The 19,533-nt window shown below is 38.2% G+C and overlaps 1 protein-coding gene across 7 annotated transcripts in view; it reads left to right on the top strand.

Annotated features, from left to right (window-relative positions):
- HIVEP1 (HIVEP zinc finger 1) overlaps positions 1–19,533 on the top strand; it is a 148,183-nt gene that overhangs the window by 90,558 nt on the left and 38,092 nt on the right. For all 7 annotated transcript variants that reach the window (XR_010883346.1, XR_010883345.1, XM_067290846.1 and 4 more), the window contains 3 exons: positions 4,634–10,578; positions 17,145–17,278; positions 18,660–18,835. Coding sequence is in view for 5 of the 7 variants with exons in the window: in XM_067290846.1 (XP_067146947.1) it covers positions 4,634–10,578; positions 17,145–17,278; positions 18,660–18,835 (6,255 nt within the window). In the remaining 2 variants the exon portion in view is untranslated. The remainder of the gene's footprint in view (positions 1–4,633; positions 10,579–17,144; positions 17,279–18,659; positions 18,836–19,533) is intronic.

Consider the following 19,533-nt stretch of genomic DNA (forward strand, 5'->3'; position numbering starts at 1 on the left):
AATATTTAGGCACTTTCAGAAGAGGCTTGATCTCAACAGCAGTTCTCTCGAGCCAAAGTACAGATTTAGGAACATAAGCTTTGATTTGAAAATCTGGTCCTTGTATGTATGCCTACCATGGTTTTAAAACTTATTGTGTAGTGTAAAATGAGCATGCAAGATAATGAAAACTCTGCCGTTCTTTGAATTGTAGGCAGACAGTGGTGCTGCTTACTAAATGTTTCCCAGGATAGTACTGAGCAGGAAGGGAGCTTAGTGCTTTGCTTCAGTTCCCTGTTATTCTTTTCTTTTCCTTTTTTTTTTTTTAGTATAAGCACATTAGAAGGGAGAGAAAGAGAGTGGGTGTTATAATAACATGTAGGCTTTGAGACAGGCAGTTCTGAAAGTTACTTAAACAAAACCATTGAGATCATTTTGTCAAGACATTGTCTAGTTTGCCAGTGAATGCTAAAGAAGAACAAATCCGATCGCTTATACCTTGCCTTTATTTGCTGCATGAGTTACTGCACTAGATTGCTGTCTACACCATCCCAGTTGTGCTCTTTTGCTCCATTTTCTGTGCATAGAGGAAAGTGCAGTAGAGGAATTATAGGTGAACAAAGACATGTTTAGAAACACCAGTTTGTCTTGTCATGTTTTAAGTGCAGAATTCCTAGTGAGGAAGCAGAATTAAAAAAAAATAGTACCAATAAAAAAGCAGAACAAAGCAAACAAGGGAGAGTGAGACAGGAAAGCCAAGAGATGCTCTGGTGCCTCTGCTCTGTGAAAAGTGAGGTGTTAAGCCCAATGGCCTTGTTACCTGTTCTCTTGGACCGGGCAGCTTAATCCTATTTGATGTAATAAAGTTTATGAAAAAGATACTTTTTAGACATCTGATTGAAATGACAGCATTTAAAAAAAAAAGAACACTTCACCAACTAAGAAAAAGAGGACTTATTGCAGAAGCTTTACCAGCTGAACGAGGGAAAGGGCTTTGTGAGTGCATGGGGAAGTGAGCAGAGTATGCAAAGGAGTGGCAGAGAGAGAAAGAAAAGGAAATAGTCCTCTCCCCCCCCCCCCCCCCCACAATGTCAGGTTGTTTTACATTCTCTTTGCTTATTGTCAGCTTGTTGAGATGTGTGGAAGCTGATAACTAACCATGGGCCTGGTAAGTTATCAGCCTCGTGCAAGTTGGAAGCTCTCAAGGCCCAGGATGGTTAGCATTCTGCGACTGATGTTTTCCACCGGTTTTGTTATTGCCTCTAGAAATAGTGACGCAGTTGATCTTCTTGCAGCCAGGTAGCTGTAAATTAACAAATGTGTAATGGAATATCTTCAAAATAAATTGGAAATTAAAAAGGAACATATATACAGAAGGAATAAAAAGCTAAAAGTAAGTGAAAAGAAGTTGTCAAAGATTCCTTTTTTCCCTAACATATGCTAGAAGTTTGGAGATTCATAAGCCTGAGCTGAATATTTCCATTAATAATATGTATTTCTGTATTACCAAGGACTAAAGTACAGCACAGGACTTTTGCTGTTGTTAAGCCTTGTGAAGCCATTGTTAAGAAAGTACATTTTTGCAGGATTTTATAGACTGGTTCACTGAAGCACAGCTAAGACTCTTATCTCTAAAATCGCAGCAGATGTAGGCAGTAGAGTCAGAAGTACAAATAAGAAATCTTATTGGTGCAGAAGCAACACAATCAGTGATTGTAAATGACCACTTCTGAATGTTATGTGATACATAACTTGCCTTTCTTTGTTCTTTTTTCTTTTCTTTTCAAACAATTTCCTAAACCTCTTTATGATTTGGCATGTGTTGGGCTATTTTTTTAAAGTACAAAAGTAAATAGCTTATAGGAAAAGTCTGATCTTTTTGTAACAAATTTAAATTCTTAGTCACTTAATTGATAGGTTGCAGATACATTTGTACTTTCTTTAAGGCTTTCTCAGGCCACATTAAATCTTTCAGCTATGTTGGTTTCCAGTTTGCTAGTATGGTTCAGTTTGAGTATGGTTGCAGCTCTGCTCAGTATTGCTGAAACCCAGGAATAGTAGCTACTTCGTATTCTGAGGCATCAGGTAGAAGCAAGTCATTTGATTGCTCGATTGCCACGGTATAAAACACCTAAGTCTTTTTGTGTGGATTAGTTCACTTGGATGTTCCCGATTCACATCCCTTATTTCCTTTCTGTGTTCATGTTCCACCAGCGCTCTTAACTCCTCAGCTGTGTGTAATCCGCCCGGATCGTCCCTCAGTGCTCCGGTGCAAACACTGGCAGTGTGATAGGTGTGGAGGCATGACTGTGACAGGATAAAAGCTGCAATGTGTGCATAAAAGGAACCGCATTACTTACACTCAATTAACATGGCCATGTTTCTGAGACATCACCAAACCATGGCTAAAAGCACCTTTACATATAATTACCTAGTTATTTTCTCTTTGATTGATGTGAAATCGTTGTTACTGAAAAGACAGTTTCAGCAGACTATGAAGTTTAAATAAATCACCATTATTAATATTGGTGGTCATTTATTTGTGTAAGGTACTTGTTTAATTGCAAAGCAATGGAAAGTACAAAACATCATGATGGAAGACAGGTCTGCTTTGAATATGCTAAATCCAGTCTAATATGAATAGGTTTTGGTGATAAAGCAATAAATGCAAAGTTCATTTAAACGTTGAATGAAAGATTGCTACAGAGATTTCTTTTTAGATGCACAAGATAAAGAGAAACTCCCCACAGTTAGGATTCAGAACCACTAGTTCTGGAGATGAATTTTAGAGGCGATGCGTCTTTTATGAGACTGCAGAATGTGACAAAACAGTATCCTACTCTTTATAGTTAAATTTCCTCTAGTGAGGCTGTGAGAGTAGTATGTCAGGCTCTGCAGAATGCAAACTTCCATATGTGCAGGTATATTTTGTATTAGGTAGTATGTATATTCTTTAATCTTTTGGTTTGAAAGGAAATCTCCAGAATATCTGTTTGCCTGGAATGAATATATGTGTATTAAGTTGACATCCAGTTTGACACAAGATTTTGAACTTCCAAGTGCCCAAATTGTGCTCTTAGCACACAATCCAATCAGGTTATGCTCTGGCATGGAGTAAACCATGCCTGATCATCTTCTTGCCCTTTTTCTGCTGGGCACTTTACATTCTCTTCTGCTAGATTAGCTTTAGGTGTTGCCTGGATTTCCTCTAAATTTCACCCTGGATTCATCAGCTCCAGTGTCTCATCAGATGCCCATATACATTGACTTTCCTCCTACTGCAGTGTAGAAGCCAGCTGGTGTTTCTGCAAGAGGATATTCTTTATGGCCACTGAAAAGGGGCTGGAGAATTGATCAGTACTGGGAAATCTATGCTTTCTCCACTTATCGCCTTGTGAAGTTAACTGTGACGATTTTGTCCACTTACATGTTGTCTTAAGGCTTGCCTTTATATAGAATTGCACAAAAAACCCTGTTCCTGAGTAACTCTATGTGCAGGCAAACATGCTACATGCAGTTACTCAATACTGCTTCTCAAAATACATATACAGCTGAAACTTTTCAGAGGCATCAGCTTTCCAGTCACGTCATAACCCTACTTTGCTTTGAACAGTGGCAATCAGATGAGTATGGTTTTGGCTAGCAGCCTAATGAATGAGTTGTTAAAGTTTGAGAGAATGGATTTACATTCATTTAATACTTGGCTTCCTCTGCAGTCACTACCACTGATGCTGAGACAGTGGCTATGATTGTCTAGGTGTTTATGTGTTAGGAGATAGGTAAAATATATTTAACTAACAGATTAAACATGACACTGTTGAGATAAACAAAGGTGTGTAACATCAGGTATCAGTATAAAAAAAAGTTTGTAAGTATCAACACTGAACTTCAGTCTATATGGGTTTTTTGTTCTGGAGGAAATTGGACTCTGTACAAACTAATATACTTGCTACAAAATTATTCTGCTGAATAACATAGCAAATCATTTGCTATTCACTACACCCTTGAAACTCCCTGTGCATACCTGCTTAAAATAAGCAACAAGTGTAGCTAGTAATGAAATAATTCAGTTTATTTTGTTTCATGATGCACAGATAGAAAATCATTTAAGTGTGACTGATTTTATACAGTAGTTGCTCATCTGAAATGCTTTTGAAGTTTAGTAATTGGAGCTCTGAAATACAGTATTTGACAGATGGTGTGGGTGGTTTGTGCCATTTCCATGATAAATCCACTTACAGATATAACCATGAGGAAGTTGTCTTCATTCTTTGACTACTACAAGTGCAAAAGAGAGATTTATTTTTACTTTATCTGAAAAGGAGTTTCTGTAAACACTAAAATACTTTTTCAGTAGCCTTTATTTTTTTTTAATTTTCTTTGCAGCTTTTCCTATAGTAAATTACTTTTGTAATGTTTTACAGCATAAGTTGGAAAGCATTACTCTTTTTAGATTAAAATAAAATAGATCCTCAGGAAGATACGTTTGCTCTTAAAAATATCAGAGGCTTGGGAGTTGGACAGTTTTGTTGCCCCATGGCTTACTGCATGAACTACTCTTACAGTTGAAACTTAGAGATGATAGAATAGCATAAATAAAAATAAACTGCATTATACAGTTTTAATATTTTTTATTATCTTTATGTTTAAACAGAAATCACAGATGCTGGCACTAGAGGAATCCCAGATACGATTAAGGGTGTGAAAAGAAAAAAGATCGTAACCGAAAACCATCTAAAAAAAATACCAAAATCGCCTTTGAGAAGCCCCACCGAAGCCAAGGTTAAACAAAATGTAGAGCCTTCACCATTAAAAGTTCTTCCAGATGCCTCAGAACACACCAAGGCACAGAATCATTTACCTGTGCAAAATGGAAATCAGTGTACCAAACAAAATGGAGGAGCACTTTGTAATGAAATAAGTGTTGAAACAACCAAATCTGAGACATCAGTGCAGACAAAGCTTTCACTGGTACATCAGTCCTTGGACCTGAGTAAAGAGACAGTGGAGGATTCTGATTCAAACCAATTAAACTTGCCAGAGAAGAAGTCTCTCTCTAACTCCTTATCAAGTAAAGCAAAGACTGACAGTAATGAATGTACTTTTGATAATGGTAGTACTGCATCCCCATGTACTCGTACTGCATTTGATGTCTTATTGAAAGCTATGGAGCCTGAACTGAACACCTTAGCACAAGAGTGCCCCCCTTATGGGATGCAGATAGAGAAACTGAGACCAAATAAAACTGTAAGCACCTCTTCTAGTCTCACATCCAATACGATGAGTGTCCAAAATCCATCTGTTTTGTCACAGCATGAGTTGGCAGCTGGATCACACTATTACCCGTGTACTTTAAATAATGTTCATGTAGCAACAGCTAAGAGTGGGCAAGCACAGATCCAATCAATTTCTCATTCACAAGACCTTATTACTAAAACCAGTCAACAAAATCACCAGGTTGTTATGTGTCCAGGTTTCACTAGATCACTGGTGCAACAGCAGAGTCAAGAAAACCCCAAACTCCAGCAGATATACAGTATAGCAGTAACCTCTTCTGTCGTTCACACCTCATCTTCCACAGTAACTCAGGTTTTTCCTCAAAACCAGTTAGTAGCTAGTTCATCTTCACCTTTGCCAATTAACACATCCAGTTCCACAAACTTGTCTATAGGTCCCATCTACAGTTCAGCCCAGATAGCGTCAGTTGTAAATCATGGTGTAGAACAAATATGTAATCTCCTGAAAGACCAGAAGCCTAAAAAACTAGGGAAATACGTCTGTGAGTATTGTAATCGGGCCTGTGCCAAGCCCAGTGTTCTCCAAAAGCATATCCGATCCCATACCGGAGAGCGACCCTATCCTTGTGTGACATGTGGGTTTTCATTTAAAACCAAAAGCAATCTGTACAAGCACAAAAAATCTCATGCACATGCTATCAAACTTGGACTTGTCCTACAGCCAGATTCTGGTGGTCTGTTCTTGTCTCATGACTCAGAGAAAGCACTTAGTATTCACTCAGATGTGGAAGAAAGTGGTGAAAGTGAAGATGAAGGCACTGCTGATGAAAGACAAGATGATCAAGAACTGGAACCTGCACAAATAGTGAAAGTCATTTCGAGTGCAGAAACTTTACGGAAAGGAAGCCCTATTCCATTGAGCAACCCAGACTGTATAACAGGTGATTCCTCATTACATAATACAGAACCACAAGTAAGGGCAGCTTTACCAAAAGTAGTAGTTCATCCTGTTAATGTTTCTCCTTTAAGGGCTGATAGTCCAAAAGTCACAGATTCAGCACCTGAGCTTGCTGCAGCACAGAAGAAAGGAGATTTTAAAGTGACAAATCTTCAGTCAAATGTAACACACACAGCCTCATTCAAGGAGAATGACATAAAGCAACAACAGAAGATAGAAATGAGCCTGTTAGAGGAACAGCTAGGGTCTGCAATAGGATCTGTGCATGCTCAGCTCCAGAGACAACAGGCAACTGATTGTTCCCAAGATCAGCAAGGAAAATGCCTTTTGAGCCCTAGAAGTTTAGGTAGTACTGATTCTGGTTATTTTTCTCGTTCTGAAAGTGCTGATCAAACAATGAGCCCACCAGCTTCTTTTGTAAGAGGATTGCTGACCTCTGAAAAAGACCCAAATAAAAATCTACCCTGTGTGCCACGAGCAAGTGGAATGGTAGCATCTGTGGTTCAGACAGTTTGTACTGAAAAAAATTTGATTCTCTCTGGCCAAATGCGACCACCCATGGCAACAAAAACCCTTGAGGAGCGTATCTCAAAGTTAATTTCTGATAATGAAGCTGTTGTGGATGACAAACAGTTAGATAGTGTGAAACCAAGAAGAACATCTCTTTCAAGAAGAGGAAGCATAGATTCACCAAAATCTTACATATTTAAGGATTCCTTCCAGTTTGATTTAAAGCCCATGGGAAGAAGAACTAGTTCAAGCTCTGATATACCAAAGTCTCCTTTCACACCCACAGAAAAATCAAAGCAAGTTTTTCTTCTGTCTGTACCATCCCTTGACTGTTTACCTATAACAAGAAGTAATTCCATGCCTACTACCAGTTATTCAGCTGTACCTCCAAATGTAATACCTCCCCCTCATCCACTTCGAGGAAGTCAATCATTAGATGATAAAATTGGCTCTTTATATGATGATGTTTTTGTATCAGGACCTGCTACTCCACTGAACCAAGGTGGACATCCTCGGACCCTTGTTCGACAGGCAGCAATAGAAGATTCTTCTACTGGTGAAAGTCAAGTTCTTGGACCAGTACGATCTGTAGAAGAAAGTTATCTTGGATGTAATTTATCAAATGAATCTTTATTGCAAAGGAGCAAGTCACTGGCACAAGGATCAAATTTAGAAAAAGCAAAGAAGTCACCTCAAGTGCGAGGAACAATGTTTGAGTGTGAAACCTGCAGAAACAGATATAGAAAACTGGAAAATTTTGAAAACCACAAGAAGTTTTATTGTTCAGAATTGCATGGACCTAAAACTAAAGCTGCAATCCGAGAGCCTGAGCATAAAACTGTTCCCAATAGTACACAACCTCAAATTCTGCACTACAGAGTCACTAGTTCAACTGGTGTGTGGGAACAGACGCCTCAGATAAGGAAAAGAAGGAAAATGAAAAGTGTTGGCGATGATGATGACCCACAGCAAAATAATATGAACATACCATCAAAGAATGCAGACAGCCAGAGTAAACCATCAAATTCTTCCAGTCTGTCAAAACACAGTGCAACAGTAGTAGGTTCACAGCAGCAAAGCAATATTGTGCTTCAAAGTTCACAAATTCAGCTTGTGGCTCGAGGCACAGATCAGACTACTGAGCCAAAGATGGCTCCACTTATTGAAAAGCAGGCAAGCTCAGTTGCCCAAGAAAAGTTGGAGTTGAAACGGCAAGGGACTGGCATTTCAGTAATACAGCATACTAATTCACTGAGCAGAAATAGTTCATTTGAGAAATCAGAGTCTTTTGAAAGAGTATCACCAGTTTCTTTTCAAGAGCCCAGCAAGATTACAAAGCACCGCTCTATGAATACGATTGTAATCCAAGAGGATAGACACTGTCATCTGAATACTTCCCAGCATCATCAACCACTGTCATCAGAAGCACCTAGGGGGGAAGCTCAGGGAAGTCAGATAGTTTCGCATGAGAGAAGTACACCACTTCAGCCATCAAGACTTGTTCGCCAACATAATATCCAGGTTCCTGAAATACTGGTCACAGAAGAACCAGACAGGGACCAAGAAAACCAGTACAGTGATCAGGAAAAGACAGAAAGATTTAACTGGCCACAGCGTAGTGAAACTCTGTCAAAATTGCCCACAGAAAAACTTCCACCAAAGAAGAAAAGAATTCGCTTGGCTGAAATGGAACATTCATCTGCTGAATCAAGCATTGACTCCACACTTTCCAGAAGTCTAAGTCGGGAGAGTAGTTTGTCTCATGCCTCTAGTTTCTCAGCTTCGCTTGATAAAGATGAAATTTCCAAGGCTGAAAATCCTTCCAAAGTAGAGCTTATTAATAAGTCAACAGAATTCCTTATGATTCCTGCTGGCTCTAATGTACTGGGCGTGCCAGGCCCTCATTACAGGGAAATGAGACGTGCTGCATCTGAGCAAATCAGCTGCACACAGCCATCAATGGAGGTTGTAGACTACAGGAGTAAGTCTTTTGACTGTGGAAGTATGTCTCCATCAAAACCTGCCTCACTTGTAGAGGTAGCCGCTCCAAAATTGTCTTCTGGAAATGGTGTTACTGGACATGTGCCTCTGCTAGAAAGGAGGAGGGGACCATTTGTAAGACAAATATCTTTAAATATTGCACCAGAAAATCATCAGCCTCAAATTAAATCAACTTCTTCATTTCAGACCGCTCAGGCTACAGATGTGCCCACAGTGCCATTTCACAGGCTGCAGACCTCCAGCAAGTCTTCAGTGGAGTTTCCTTCAAGTACTCAGCATTCACAAACTCACCCCAGGCCTCACTCTGCAATTCAGAATTGTAATCCTGTTAGCATGTCTTCAGTTCAGCAGCCTCTAGATCATGTTTTGAATAATCTGGGACAGCCATCCTTGCATCAGTCTTCCCAGACATCTACTAAAACCTCAGCCCAAGGAGAACAAGCAAACACATACACGCTTTCATGTCACCCTGCTGAAAAAAAGGATTGTTTTGCACCCAAGTATCAACTTCAAGTTAAAACATTGCATATAGGTCAGACATACTCTTCTAAATTATTAAAAAATACTTTAGCAACCCAGACTGTTCCAAGTCAAGTTGGGGTGGACCAGAATGCATCCTCCTTTGAAATGCAGACTAAATCGTCTGATAATATGTCTAATCCATATTCTGTGCCTCCTCTAAAACAGGTTATCCCTAATAACTGCAGCAGTGAAATACATCAGATTCCTCCTTTTGTAGTTCCTGTCCGTATTCATAGTAGTATGCCGTCCTATGGCTTTGCCACTGTTACACCCCTTCCTCACATTTTCATGACCCAGGAGCAGGTGACTCAATCTGTTTGTAAAACAAATGCTGTGACAGTGCCAACACTTGAAGGCAAAACTCAGCTGCCAAAATCTCACAAAGACTGTCAGAGAACTTTGCCAAATTCATTTGAATTTGAAAATTCACTACCTGATAATGGAACCAGAAATTCACCTTTGTCTAGCTCTTTGAATATTATTCAGAAAGTGCCAGTTAGTGGACTCTTCCCTCAACAGGAAGCTACAGCTTCAAGTAAACGAATGCTTTCCCCAGCCAACAGTTTAGATATTGCCATGGAAAAACAGCAAAAACGCGTTAAAGATGAGAGTGGAGCTGCCTGCATGACAGATGCTAGACCATTGCATTCACTGAACCTTCGGTCTGGTGACCTTGTTAGTAAGCAAAAGAAACCAGTTTTGGTGAGACAGGTGTGCACCACAGAGCCTCTTGAAAATCATCTGTTAGATCCTGATGGTGTTCCACAGCAAGAAAAAAGCAGCAAAGCTAGTACTTTAGACCTGCTGTTGCCTGACCATCATTCATCTGAAACTGGGGTTTCAGAAACCCTAAAGGAGTCACCAGAATCGGAAGACCTTAAGTTGTCAGCATCAGCAGTGCTTGTAGTTAGAAAACCATCTGAATTGTCTCCAGTGAATAATCAGAGTTCTCATCCAAAGCCTGTAAGTAGCAGTCAAGAAAGAAGGTCCCCAAATATAAGTAATGAGAGCAAACAAATCAATAGCCAGGGTCAAGCAAAACTTGTAACTACATTGTCTGTGATGAATGCAGGAGAATTGCAGAGGTTGTCATTTCCAAGCCTCAAGACCTCAACAAATTTTACCTGGTGTTATCTCATGAAGAGAAAAACATTACATCTGCTGCAGAATGACCAGAAAATTTCAGCCTATTCTACATGGACCATTAGCCCCAACAATCCCAATCCACTTGGTTTGCCAACAAAGGTAGCTCTTTCCCTCCTCAATTCAAAACAGAAAGTTGAAAAACTGCTGTACACTCAAGCGAGAACTAGTCATCCCAGATCTGATGTATTGGTCTATTCAAGCAAGTGGAAGAACAGCTTAACCAAGGTATTTAAATTATGCTTGATGTATATTGATCATTTACAGAGAATGTGCTTTAGCAAACATACCTGTTTATGTTTCAGAGAATGTAATATGCCTGATTTTTTCTCTTGAATAATGACATGTACAGTATATGTGCTTATTTATTTTAGTTATGCTGGATTGAACTGCTAAAAACATCTTAACTAATTCCATTAAGAAACCTGTTAAAAAAGATTTATCCACTTTCCATGGAAATTAGTTCCTGGATTTAAATCTGTATATGAAGTCTTTGTTTTGGAAGGAATGCATTTGGCTGTTTTTTTTAAATGCAAAGGGTACAGCAAAAATAGTTCCAGTATAAACATTTTTTAAACACTCTTAACTTTAAACAGGTTAATTGAAGATCATAGCTGTATATTTTGCCTTCAAAATCAGCTGCTATTTTCTGTTATAAGACAGTTCTCAGACTGAACAGGTGGCCATGGATACGCTATAGAAATATTTTTTCACCATCACTGATCATCTAACTGTGGGAGAAGTAGTGTCCAATTTCCCTCCCTCCCACCTAAGTTAATCAGTGGTGTGAAATAATGACACAAATAGTAAAATTTAAGACAAAATTACCACTTTCGTAAAAACACTCATGATTTCTTGGATTAATACTGCTCCAAATGTGCCATTAAATCTTTTGCAGTGGAATATACTCAGGGCAATACTCCACACAATACTCCATAATTCCAGAGTCAAATGTGGGAGAGCAGAGTAGTCACTTGATATTGCCATAAGTGTCTTAGGGCTGCACATATGTGCTCAGGATTTCGTTTTCTGTACAGGACCAAAACTGTGTGCTTATTTGCACTGAATTTGGTGTTCCTTACTAATTGATATGCCTCTGTGAATAGGTAAATGTGACTCTTTGCTCTACAACATGGCGACAAGCGTCAGTGTCCATTTAGTGGATCAAATACTAGCTTTTGTTGTTGCATCTAATGAAGCTGTAATGCCTTCTGAAGAGAGCTGCGGTGTACATCGTAGTTTCATGCTCTTCTTTCTTCTTTGTCCTGTGTGCAGTATGTTCTTCGCCATACTTTTCTTTTGACTTTTTTGGCAAAAGCTGAGCGTTAGCCTTGAAGCTCAGTTCTTCTGGAGTCATACAGAGACTGTCTAGAACATGCATATTGTTTGGTGGGTTAGAAACCATCATACAGTGTCATGCTGCAGCCTGCTAGCAGCACAGCTTTCTGTGCATTGGGCTGAGAATTTGGATCAATGGGGCCTGCAGCTGCTCTTCAGGAAACACACCACAGTCTTGGGAAAAGAAGTGTATTTCTGTTGATCCTGGGTGATCTAGACTGTTACTGTCAGAAGTCCTGATGGGATATTTCTGTGTTTGCTAAATGTTTTGCTAAGATACCAAGTCAGTGGGGAAAAGAGCAGTAAGATGAGAAACTCTGTGTAAGAGGGAAGAAATAGTTTCAGAATTACAGGGGGAGCTGAGAAGATTTTCTGAAACCTCTAAGGCCAAAAGAGTATTAGAGTTAAATCTAGTCCTCCTGAGGTCAGTGGGAGATTTTGCCAACACTTTTTTTGGAGATCAAAACTTAATCTATAATTTTTCATATAGAAAATGCATAGAGACTGCTGACTTTGCGTCAGTGCTCTAACTGAACTGCATTTTGGTTCAGTATTAGTCACCACCTTTTACGTGTTAAAACTCATATTACCTTCTTCAACCTGCTTCTTCATACATTTTGTAAGATGTTGTACTTAAATGGTGCTAAATTTAAAAAACAGGGAGAGTATTGCTTTTTGGTTTAGGTTTTTGTTGTATATATTTGAGCAATTCTTTTTAGGAAAGGCAAGTCTCACAGCAGTTGTGTCATCTACTTGTGTTTATTTTATATTTAAGGAACTGTCTGTCACAAGTTCTGCAATAACAAAGCTACTGCATGCCTGATGTAGAACAATTTTTGTCTACAAACAAGTTCTGTTTAGAATATAAATAATGGAAACAATATTCTGAAAAATATTTTGACAGCACCCTTTTAAACGTTAAGGAGTAGTTAAATGCCATAATAGGCAGCTGTCATGTACATTTACACTGCTTCTTCTACAAAAGAAGTGCAGTTATTAATCTTTCTTCGGTCCTTCTTGCTGACATTTTGAATGAAGCACACTAGTATGGTGAAAATGAAAAGTTCTTCAGCTCTACTTGGGAGTGATTTACCAGTTTTGCTTAGAGCCATTATGAAGGGAGAATGTACAGCAAGAAATCACCAGTTAAAGTTTAATTGATATCTCAGATTGTATGAGTAAAGTTTAGCATAACAGAAATTAAAAACTGAAAAGATCTGATAGGTACTATGATCTAATACCTCCAGAGTTTGTCTAGTTTCTCTTTCAGTGACTCAGGCAGCAAGATTTCAGCCACTTTCCAGGATGATGAGAATGCTGTTACAGTATACCTCTGTATCACCAGCCTCCAGCTAGACCTGGTAATGGCATAGCTGATGCCAACTTGGAAACTTTTAGTTAGTCTCATTGCAGAAGCCATGTTTAGTGCAAACAAAAACTGAAATTCCTTATTCTGCTCATGCCCAGTAATTCTCCTACTGGATTTTTCTGGTTGAGATTGAGGGTGGAACCAGAACAGTGGAGGTCCTTTTAGAAACTAATATTCCATTTTTACAAAAACAAACAGATTAGCAAAGTAATTCTCTGTTACCGCCAAAAAAAATGTGATTGATTTCCTGCTTAAAAGTTTGGTGGGGTCCTGAATTCCTTCAAGAACCACAGTTTAGATTGTAAGTCTCTGGGGGTTGTGACTGTCATTCAGAAGATGTTTGTTCAAGTGGTTTGCACATTTTAACCTGACCTGGCAGAGAGCTCTAAATACTACTATGGTGCAATTTATTATTAATAATAAAAATGTGGTGCTTTTATCCCTCTCATCTTCTCTCATAGGCATAGCCTTTTCCAGAATGATTTGGAGTATTCTGTTAGTGGGACTTTAACTGCTGATCTTCTCACAAAGATAAAGTGACTTCCTGAACTGTTCCTGGTCTTACCCCTAGAACTAAGTCATGTTTACAGAGATCTCATGTTTCTGCATAACCACCACTAATCACTGTCATGAAAAAGCAGTTCTTTCAACAATAGATGTCATGGGAAATGAAAAGACATGTGAGCAAAATGCAAACAATAAGGAAACCCTGGATTTTGTTTGCTCTTCACAATTTACTGCTCAGAGGCAATAAAATAGGTGCAGTTGCCACGTTCCAGTGATTCAAAAAAACACCACAAAATGGTATTGTGAAGGAAGCTCCTGGGATAAACGCAGCATATTAAAATGTAATTTGAGGTTTGCTTGTATAGAAAAGGCTTGTTTTATCTCTCTACTCCTCTTTTATTTTATTTATTTATTTTGCCAGACTTTCTCACCTGAAATCATCAGTACTGTATCAGGAGCTCTTTCTCAAGCCTCTGCATTGATCTTTGATTCCCTCTCTGAGTTGAATTGGTAATGTTTAGTGTGTTCCAGTGTGAAGATTTTCAGGAGTGAATAGGCTGAAAAATGGAAAGTTTCTACTAACTGGAAAGCTTTCCTTTCTTGGATTATGTGCCACAACAGTCCAGCTCACTACTGGAAAGTAGTTAAATGCACAAGATTTTTATGTGTAAAATAGTAAAACTATAAAGATATTAAAAACATTTTCCCTAAGTAGCTCTGCGCCAATGGGAAAAATGTTTAATGAATATTATAATCTGAAATTTATAGCTTGGATGATTCAGGCTCTGAGCATGTTTTTTTTCCAAGGGATGTTGTAAAGCACCAGAAGTATCTATTGAACTCTGGTCTCCGGGCAGCCCTAACAGCAGTTCTCTTTCCAGTTTTATACCAGTAATCGAAGACAGTGGAGTTACATTGGAGCAAAATGAGTGAAGTAGAAATGAATCATGGTCTTTGTCTCCATGGTAGGAGAAAGAGGAGACTCTGTTAGAAACAGAAGACATAAGTAATTGTGGAGAGGAACATTTTTCTGTTCCTCTGAACAGAGTGCACTGTCATTTTTATGCCCTTTTCACCATTACTAGTGTTTTTTCTAGGCTATGGTGAGATAAATTTGAGGATTTACATGTAAGACCTGTATTGCTTAGAGACTAGCTGCTCCTAATGATGACTAGAGTCCAAGTTACCCAAGTCTTTTCAGTATCAATTTGGAATTTTTCATAAACATTAAAAAGGTTTATTTTTTTCATTATCAGGGAGCACTTCTGTAGATATCTGTGACAGAAGCTCAGGTAGTGTTTCTATTCGAACATCTCTGTGATGGCAGCATTTTGCACAGTTAAGTCACTGAAACAACTGGTTAAAGTAGCATATAACTAGTTAATTAAAGTACATCAGTGGAAGGTAGATATTAATTTGAACACCTAGGTTAGACTAACTTATCTCTATACATAACTGTGTGTGTATGATACTAAAAAATAAAAAAGGAGAAAGGAAAAAAAATCCAGATAATCTAGGAGTATTTGGCCTTGTGTTACTTTTTGCACTTAGGTACTTTTGTGAATATACAATAGATTATAAAGATATGTATCACCATAGTTTGGATAACAACACAGACCAAATATGTCTGAATCTTCTCCCCACCCCTTTGTTTTTTTATTATTGAAATTTAAATGTGGAAAAAATACTTAGTGTATTAGGAATGAAAGTTCGAGCACTTAGGGGTTGTATTATTCCAAGTACTGGGAATATTTATGTGGTATTGGGCTTACTACATATATTCTGTGTTTTCCACTACCCCTTTCCTTGCTAAATTGTAAATGTCATCTTGTTATTCTCTGTTTGCAGTGGAAACAAAAGCAATCCATGTGCCAAATAGTGTATAAGATCTGCAACATGGTTGAGTTACAGTTGCTAGAGTAAGCTCAACTTCTGAGTTGAACCTCCTTTCCTCTTGTACGAGTACTGTTACAAACTGCAGGGTGAAATTTCTTTCTTCCTGCACACAGGCAGAATTATCATGTATGCTGCAGTAAAAGTGCTCAGGTATTTGAAAATCCAGCCCAAATCCATCACAGGACTGCATGAAAGAGTACGGATTGGAGAAGTACTTGCAGCCAGTGGTATCACTTGTGCGGATTCCTAGGGCCTTTGAATCTAGAAGAAAGTCGCTTTTCCTCTGATCTGAGTTAACTCCTCATCAGCCAGGAAGTAAAGGCCATGGCAGAAATTTCACAGAAAAACATAGCCAAGCACCCAGTGCCAGAATGATGTCACCCTTCGATGTTTATAATGACCAGTGTGGTTCATCAGTCATTTTAAGTCAGCCAGGGAAGTCATTCCTCTTGCCAAGAATTCTCAAGCTTACAGCATTGAATTCTATAATGAGTAGAAAACATAAGGCCAGTCTTTTCTTTCTCATCATTTTATTCACTTATCAATATGAGCAAATGTGGTAAGTATGCCAGCTACATGGGTAGAACAGTTTATAAATACAGCAGCAGTAATTGCTGGCTAATTGGATCGTTCCTTCGTTGTTGCCTAGACTTGGAAGGAGTAGATTTTAATTGGTAAATGTTGGGAGAACTCATTCTCCTCTAAAAAAAAATCTTTAATTAATAATCAGGGGAAATTGAGAAATGTATTTTTGTTCTGCTAGACAACTGGTACACTTTTTCTTCTAATTTTGTCTGGCAGTAAGAATTAACTGTGGAGTAATGCTTTGAAAGGGTATTGGAATCTCTATTAATAACATCACCAAATTGGGAGCAGTCAATTCCTGCACTAAAACAAGAACACTTTTTTGAAAAATATTTGAAAACATAAATACTACCTGTAAGTACCTCCCCTTTGCATACTCCTTCTTTCTACCCTCTTGCTCTGTGTTGGGCCACATGAAAACTGCTTCTGACAGCTGTGGGGCATCATGTCAGAGGGTGCAATCTGAGAACTGCAGCTATCAAAGGAGAACTGTGGAAGGAAGGAAGCCCCTCTCCCTCTGCATTTGCTGGGGTGGACACCAGAGAGCTAGAATTTGGAAGGTGTTAGGAATGTTTTGGTATTTCAACAATGGCAAAAAAAGCCCTGATAAGTAGTTGTGCACTAAGAATGCCTCCCTTTTTGTCAAACTGTGGAGGACAGCATCTCATGCAGAGCCCCATCTGTGTGGTCAAAAAGTTGCTGCATCTGGGGCTGAGGAGTGAATTTGTAGCCATTCAGGAAGCAAGTGGGCTTGATTATAAACGTCTTCTCTCCATAGAAGGCTATCTGTGAGCCAGAGAGCTTTGCCTTCACCAGAAGAAGGAAGAGGCAACTTTGAATGCAAATTCAAAGCATTCCTGGTTTCCTACAGTACCATAACCTCCATAAGGATTTGCCAGGCCACAAATACTCAGTACATAGTAAAGAAGAGTAAAAAGTTTAACAAAGATATTTTTTGTTTTGTGTTTCTTTAAAAAAATCAGTTATTTTAAGTATGGCTTGTAAAAGTAATTATGCTTGTATTCATAGTAATTTACAGATTTGAATGGTGTATGAAAGATATTAACGATAAATGTATAAATATCTCATTTTCTTTCAGCGAGCATTAAATAGGAAAAAAATGATTGCAAGTGAATTCAGCATTAAGGAGAACTCTGAATCAAGCACTGAGCATGATAAAGAAAATTCCTTTATCAAAACTGAACCAAGAAGAGTTAAAATATTTGATGGAGGGCAAGTATTGTACTTCATGAACTAGATATTGTTGAGAAGATAACTTTTTCTCGATTATAGACTTTGCAGAGATGTTGCTTCCTGTTTGATTTCTCTTAAACAACAGTTCCCATACTGTGATCTGTTAGTGTTGGTTTATATTTCCAAGAAAAATGGAAAGTCATCTGAAGCATAGAGCCATGAGAGATACAAGGGGGGAAATGAAATAAAGAATAATAAGCAGTGTGATTGATTTTTTTCCAAAGCACAAACATTAATCAACAGTAAAGGCAGCTAGACACAGCCACAGAGTAAATTCTTTTCCTATATTTCTGTTATGTGATAAATAGTGTCTATTCCACAATAAGGTTAAGTAATTGTAGCTGGAGAGGATATAGTCATGGGGACTGGGCAGGGGCTAAGCAATATACTGCAGTACAGTCTCTGTCTGGCAGTTTTCCATGGTATATGTGGTCAGGAGAACTCCTGATTTAAAAGGTACCGTGGAAATATTTACTGAGACTTGCAGTCCATGCACAGTATTTTACATGAGTATTTTAAATGAGATGGCTGATATGAATAACAGTTGTTTTAGCTGCAGTGTTGTGCCATGTACAACACCTCACAAAACAGAATTTTTAAACAGAAAAATGCCAGTGACACTTCTAAAAGTTTTGAGCACAAATGGAGCCTAATTTATGATTCTGGTAATTGGTAATGGGCTCTAGGGCTTTCCATTTATAGGTTGCTGGGTTTAATCTAGTCTAGGCCAGCAGTTAAGCTATTACCAGCTACCCAGGTAAAACATTGCTACGTGCCTCCGCTCAGTTCCAGATGTTGCAGGAACCATGTCACAAAAACTAAGGACAAAATTTGGCATCCTTGAGCAGAGATAAGGATGGTAACTGAATCTGAATGACTTTTTCTAGAGACAGTCCCAATAGGTTGAGTCCAAAGCACAGTAATAGCGAATTTTAAAGACTTTCCCATGCTCATAACTAATATTGTTCTTTTTCTGAATCTAACATAGAGCCTCAAAGATGTTCTTTTAAAACATCTTCATGGTGCCCAAACTCCCTCCCAAGAACTACTTTTTAGAGTATATTCCTGTCTTTCAAAGATGAAATTTGAAATCTTAAAATGTTTAGTATCAGACAATAGCCTTTTTTAATAAAGATATTACCATTAATTCTAAACAAATCATTGATTACGTAGTGAAAAATCTGGATACAAGTTTAACAAATAAATGCATGGATTGAGCACAAATGTAGTTTGATTGTCTTTTCAGTCGTTCATTTTCAAGTATTATGTAATTTTTAAAATTCTGATAGATTATTGTTTTCTAACTAGAATTTTATTTCCTTTACAACTAACTTCCTTCCTGTTGTGGTTCTGTTACTAGATATAAATCAAATGAAGACTATGTGTATGTTCGGGGGAGAGGAAGAGGGAAGTATATCTGTGAAGAATGTGGTATACGTTGTAAGAAACCCAGTATGCTGAAGAAGCATATTCGCACACATACAGATGTCCGTCCTTACCATTGCAACTACTGCAACTTCTCCTTCAAAACTAAAGGTAGAGGAACTTTTCAGTTTACATTTTTCCCTTTTTTGTTCTACTTCTTTAAAGTATATCACTTTTCTTCTACAAATTTTGCAGCCCATAAGCTAAAGAAGTTGCCTCTCCGTGGAGTTTTATTGTCTAATGTTTCAAATATTTGCAGGCTCTTATTTCCATCTTTTCCTTTTTTTTCCTGTATTCAGATAATCACATCTTCATATGAATGAACTGTGTGGCATGGCATGGTAGGTGAGAAATTGGAGTGGGAATAGGAAAATATTATGGGAGCATGGTAAAAGATAGGTGGAGATGAATGAGATAGCTAGCTACTCATCCTAAGTAGGAATGGGAACACAGAGATAAAGTTGCAAGTCCCTACGTCATCTGGTGGTATGATATTGACGTATATTATACTGTTACTGACACTCAACTAGTTGCTCCAGTGTAGAATTTGACCTTTATTAAATTATTATTTTAAAATATTTTTTAAAATCCATAGGAGGACAAAGTTCTTCTCCCACTTGACCTTCTAAGACCCAGAGATGGACCCCTACTTTTTAAAACCTGTTTATGTCAGATACTTAAATGCATCCTAATTTAAGCAGGTGGCATAGTAAACAGTGGCAGATCCAGGACTCAAAATAAGTGAAACGGACAGGATAAGTTCACAGCCAAACTTCTTTGAATGAAGAATTTTAAGCAGTAAAATTTTT

Source organism: Apteryx mantelli, chromosome 2, assembly GCF_036417845.1.
Source record: "Apteryx mantelli isolate bAptMan1 chromosome 2, bAptMan1.hap1, whole genome shotgun sequence".
In the NCBI taxonomy this organism is placed as follows: Eukaryota; Metazoa; Chordata; class Aves; order Apterygiformes; family Apterygidae; genus Apteryx; species Apteryx mantelli.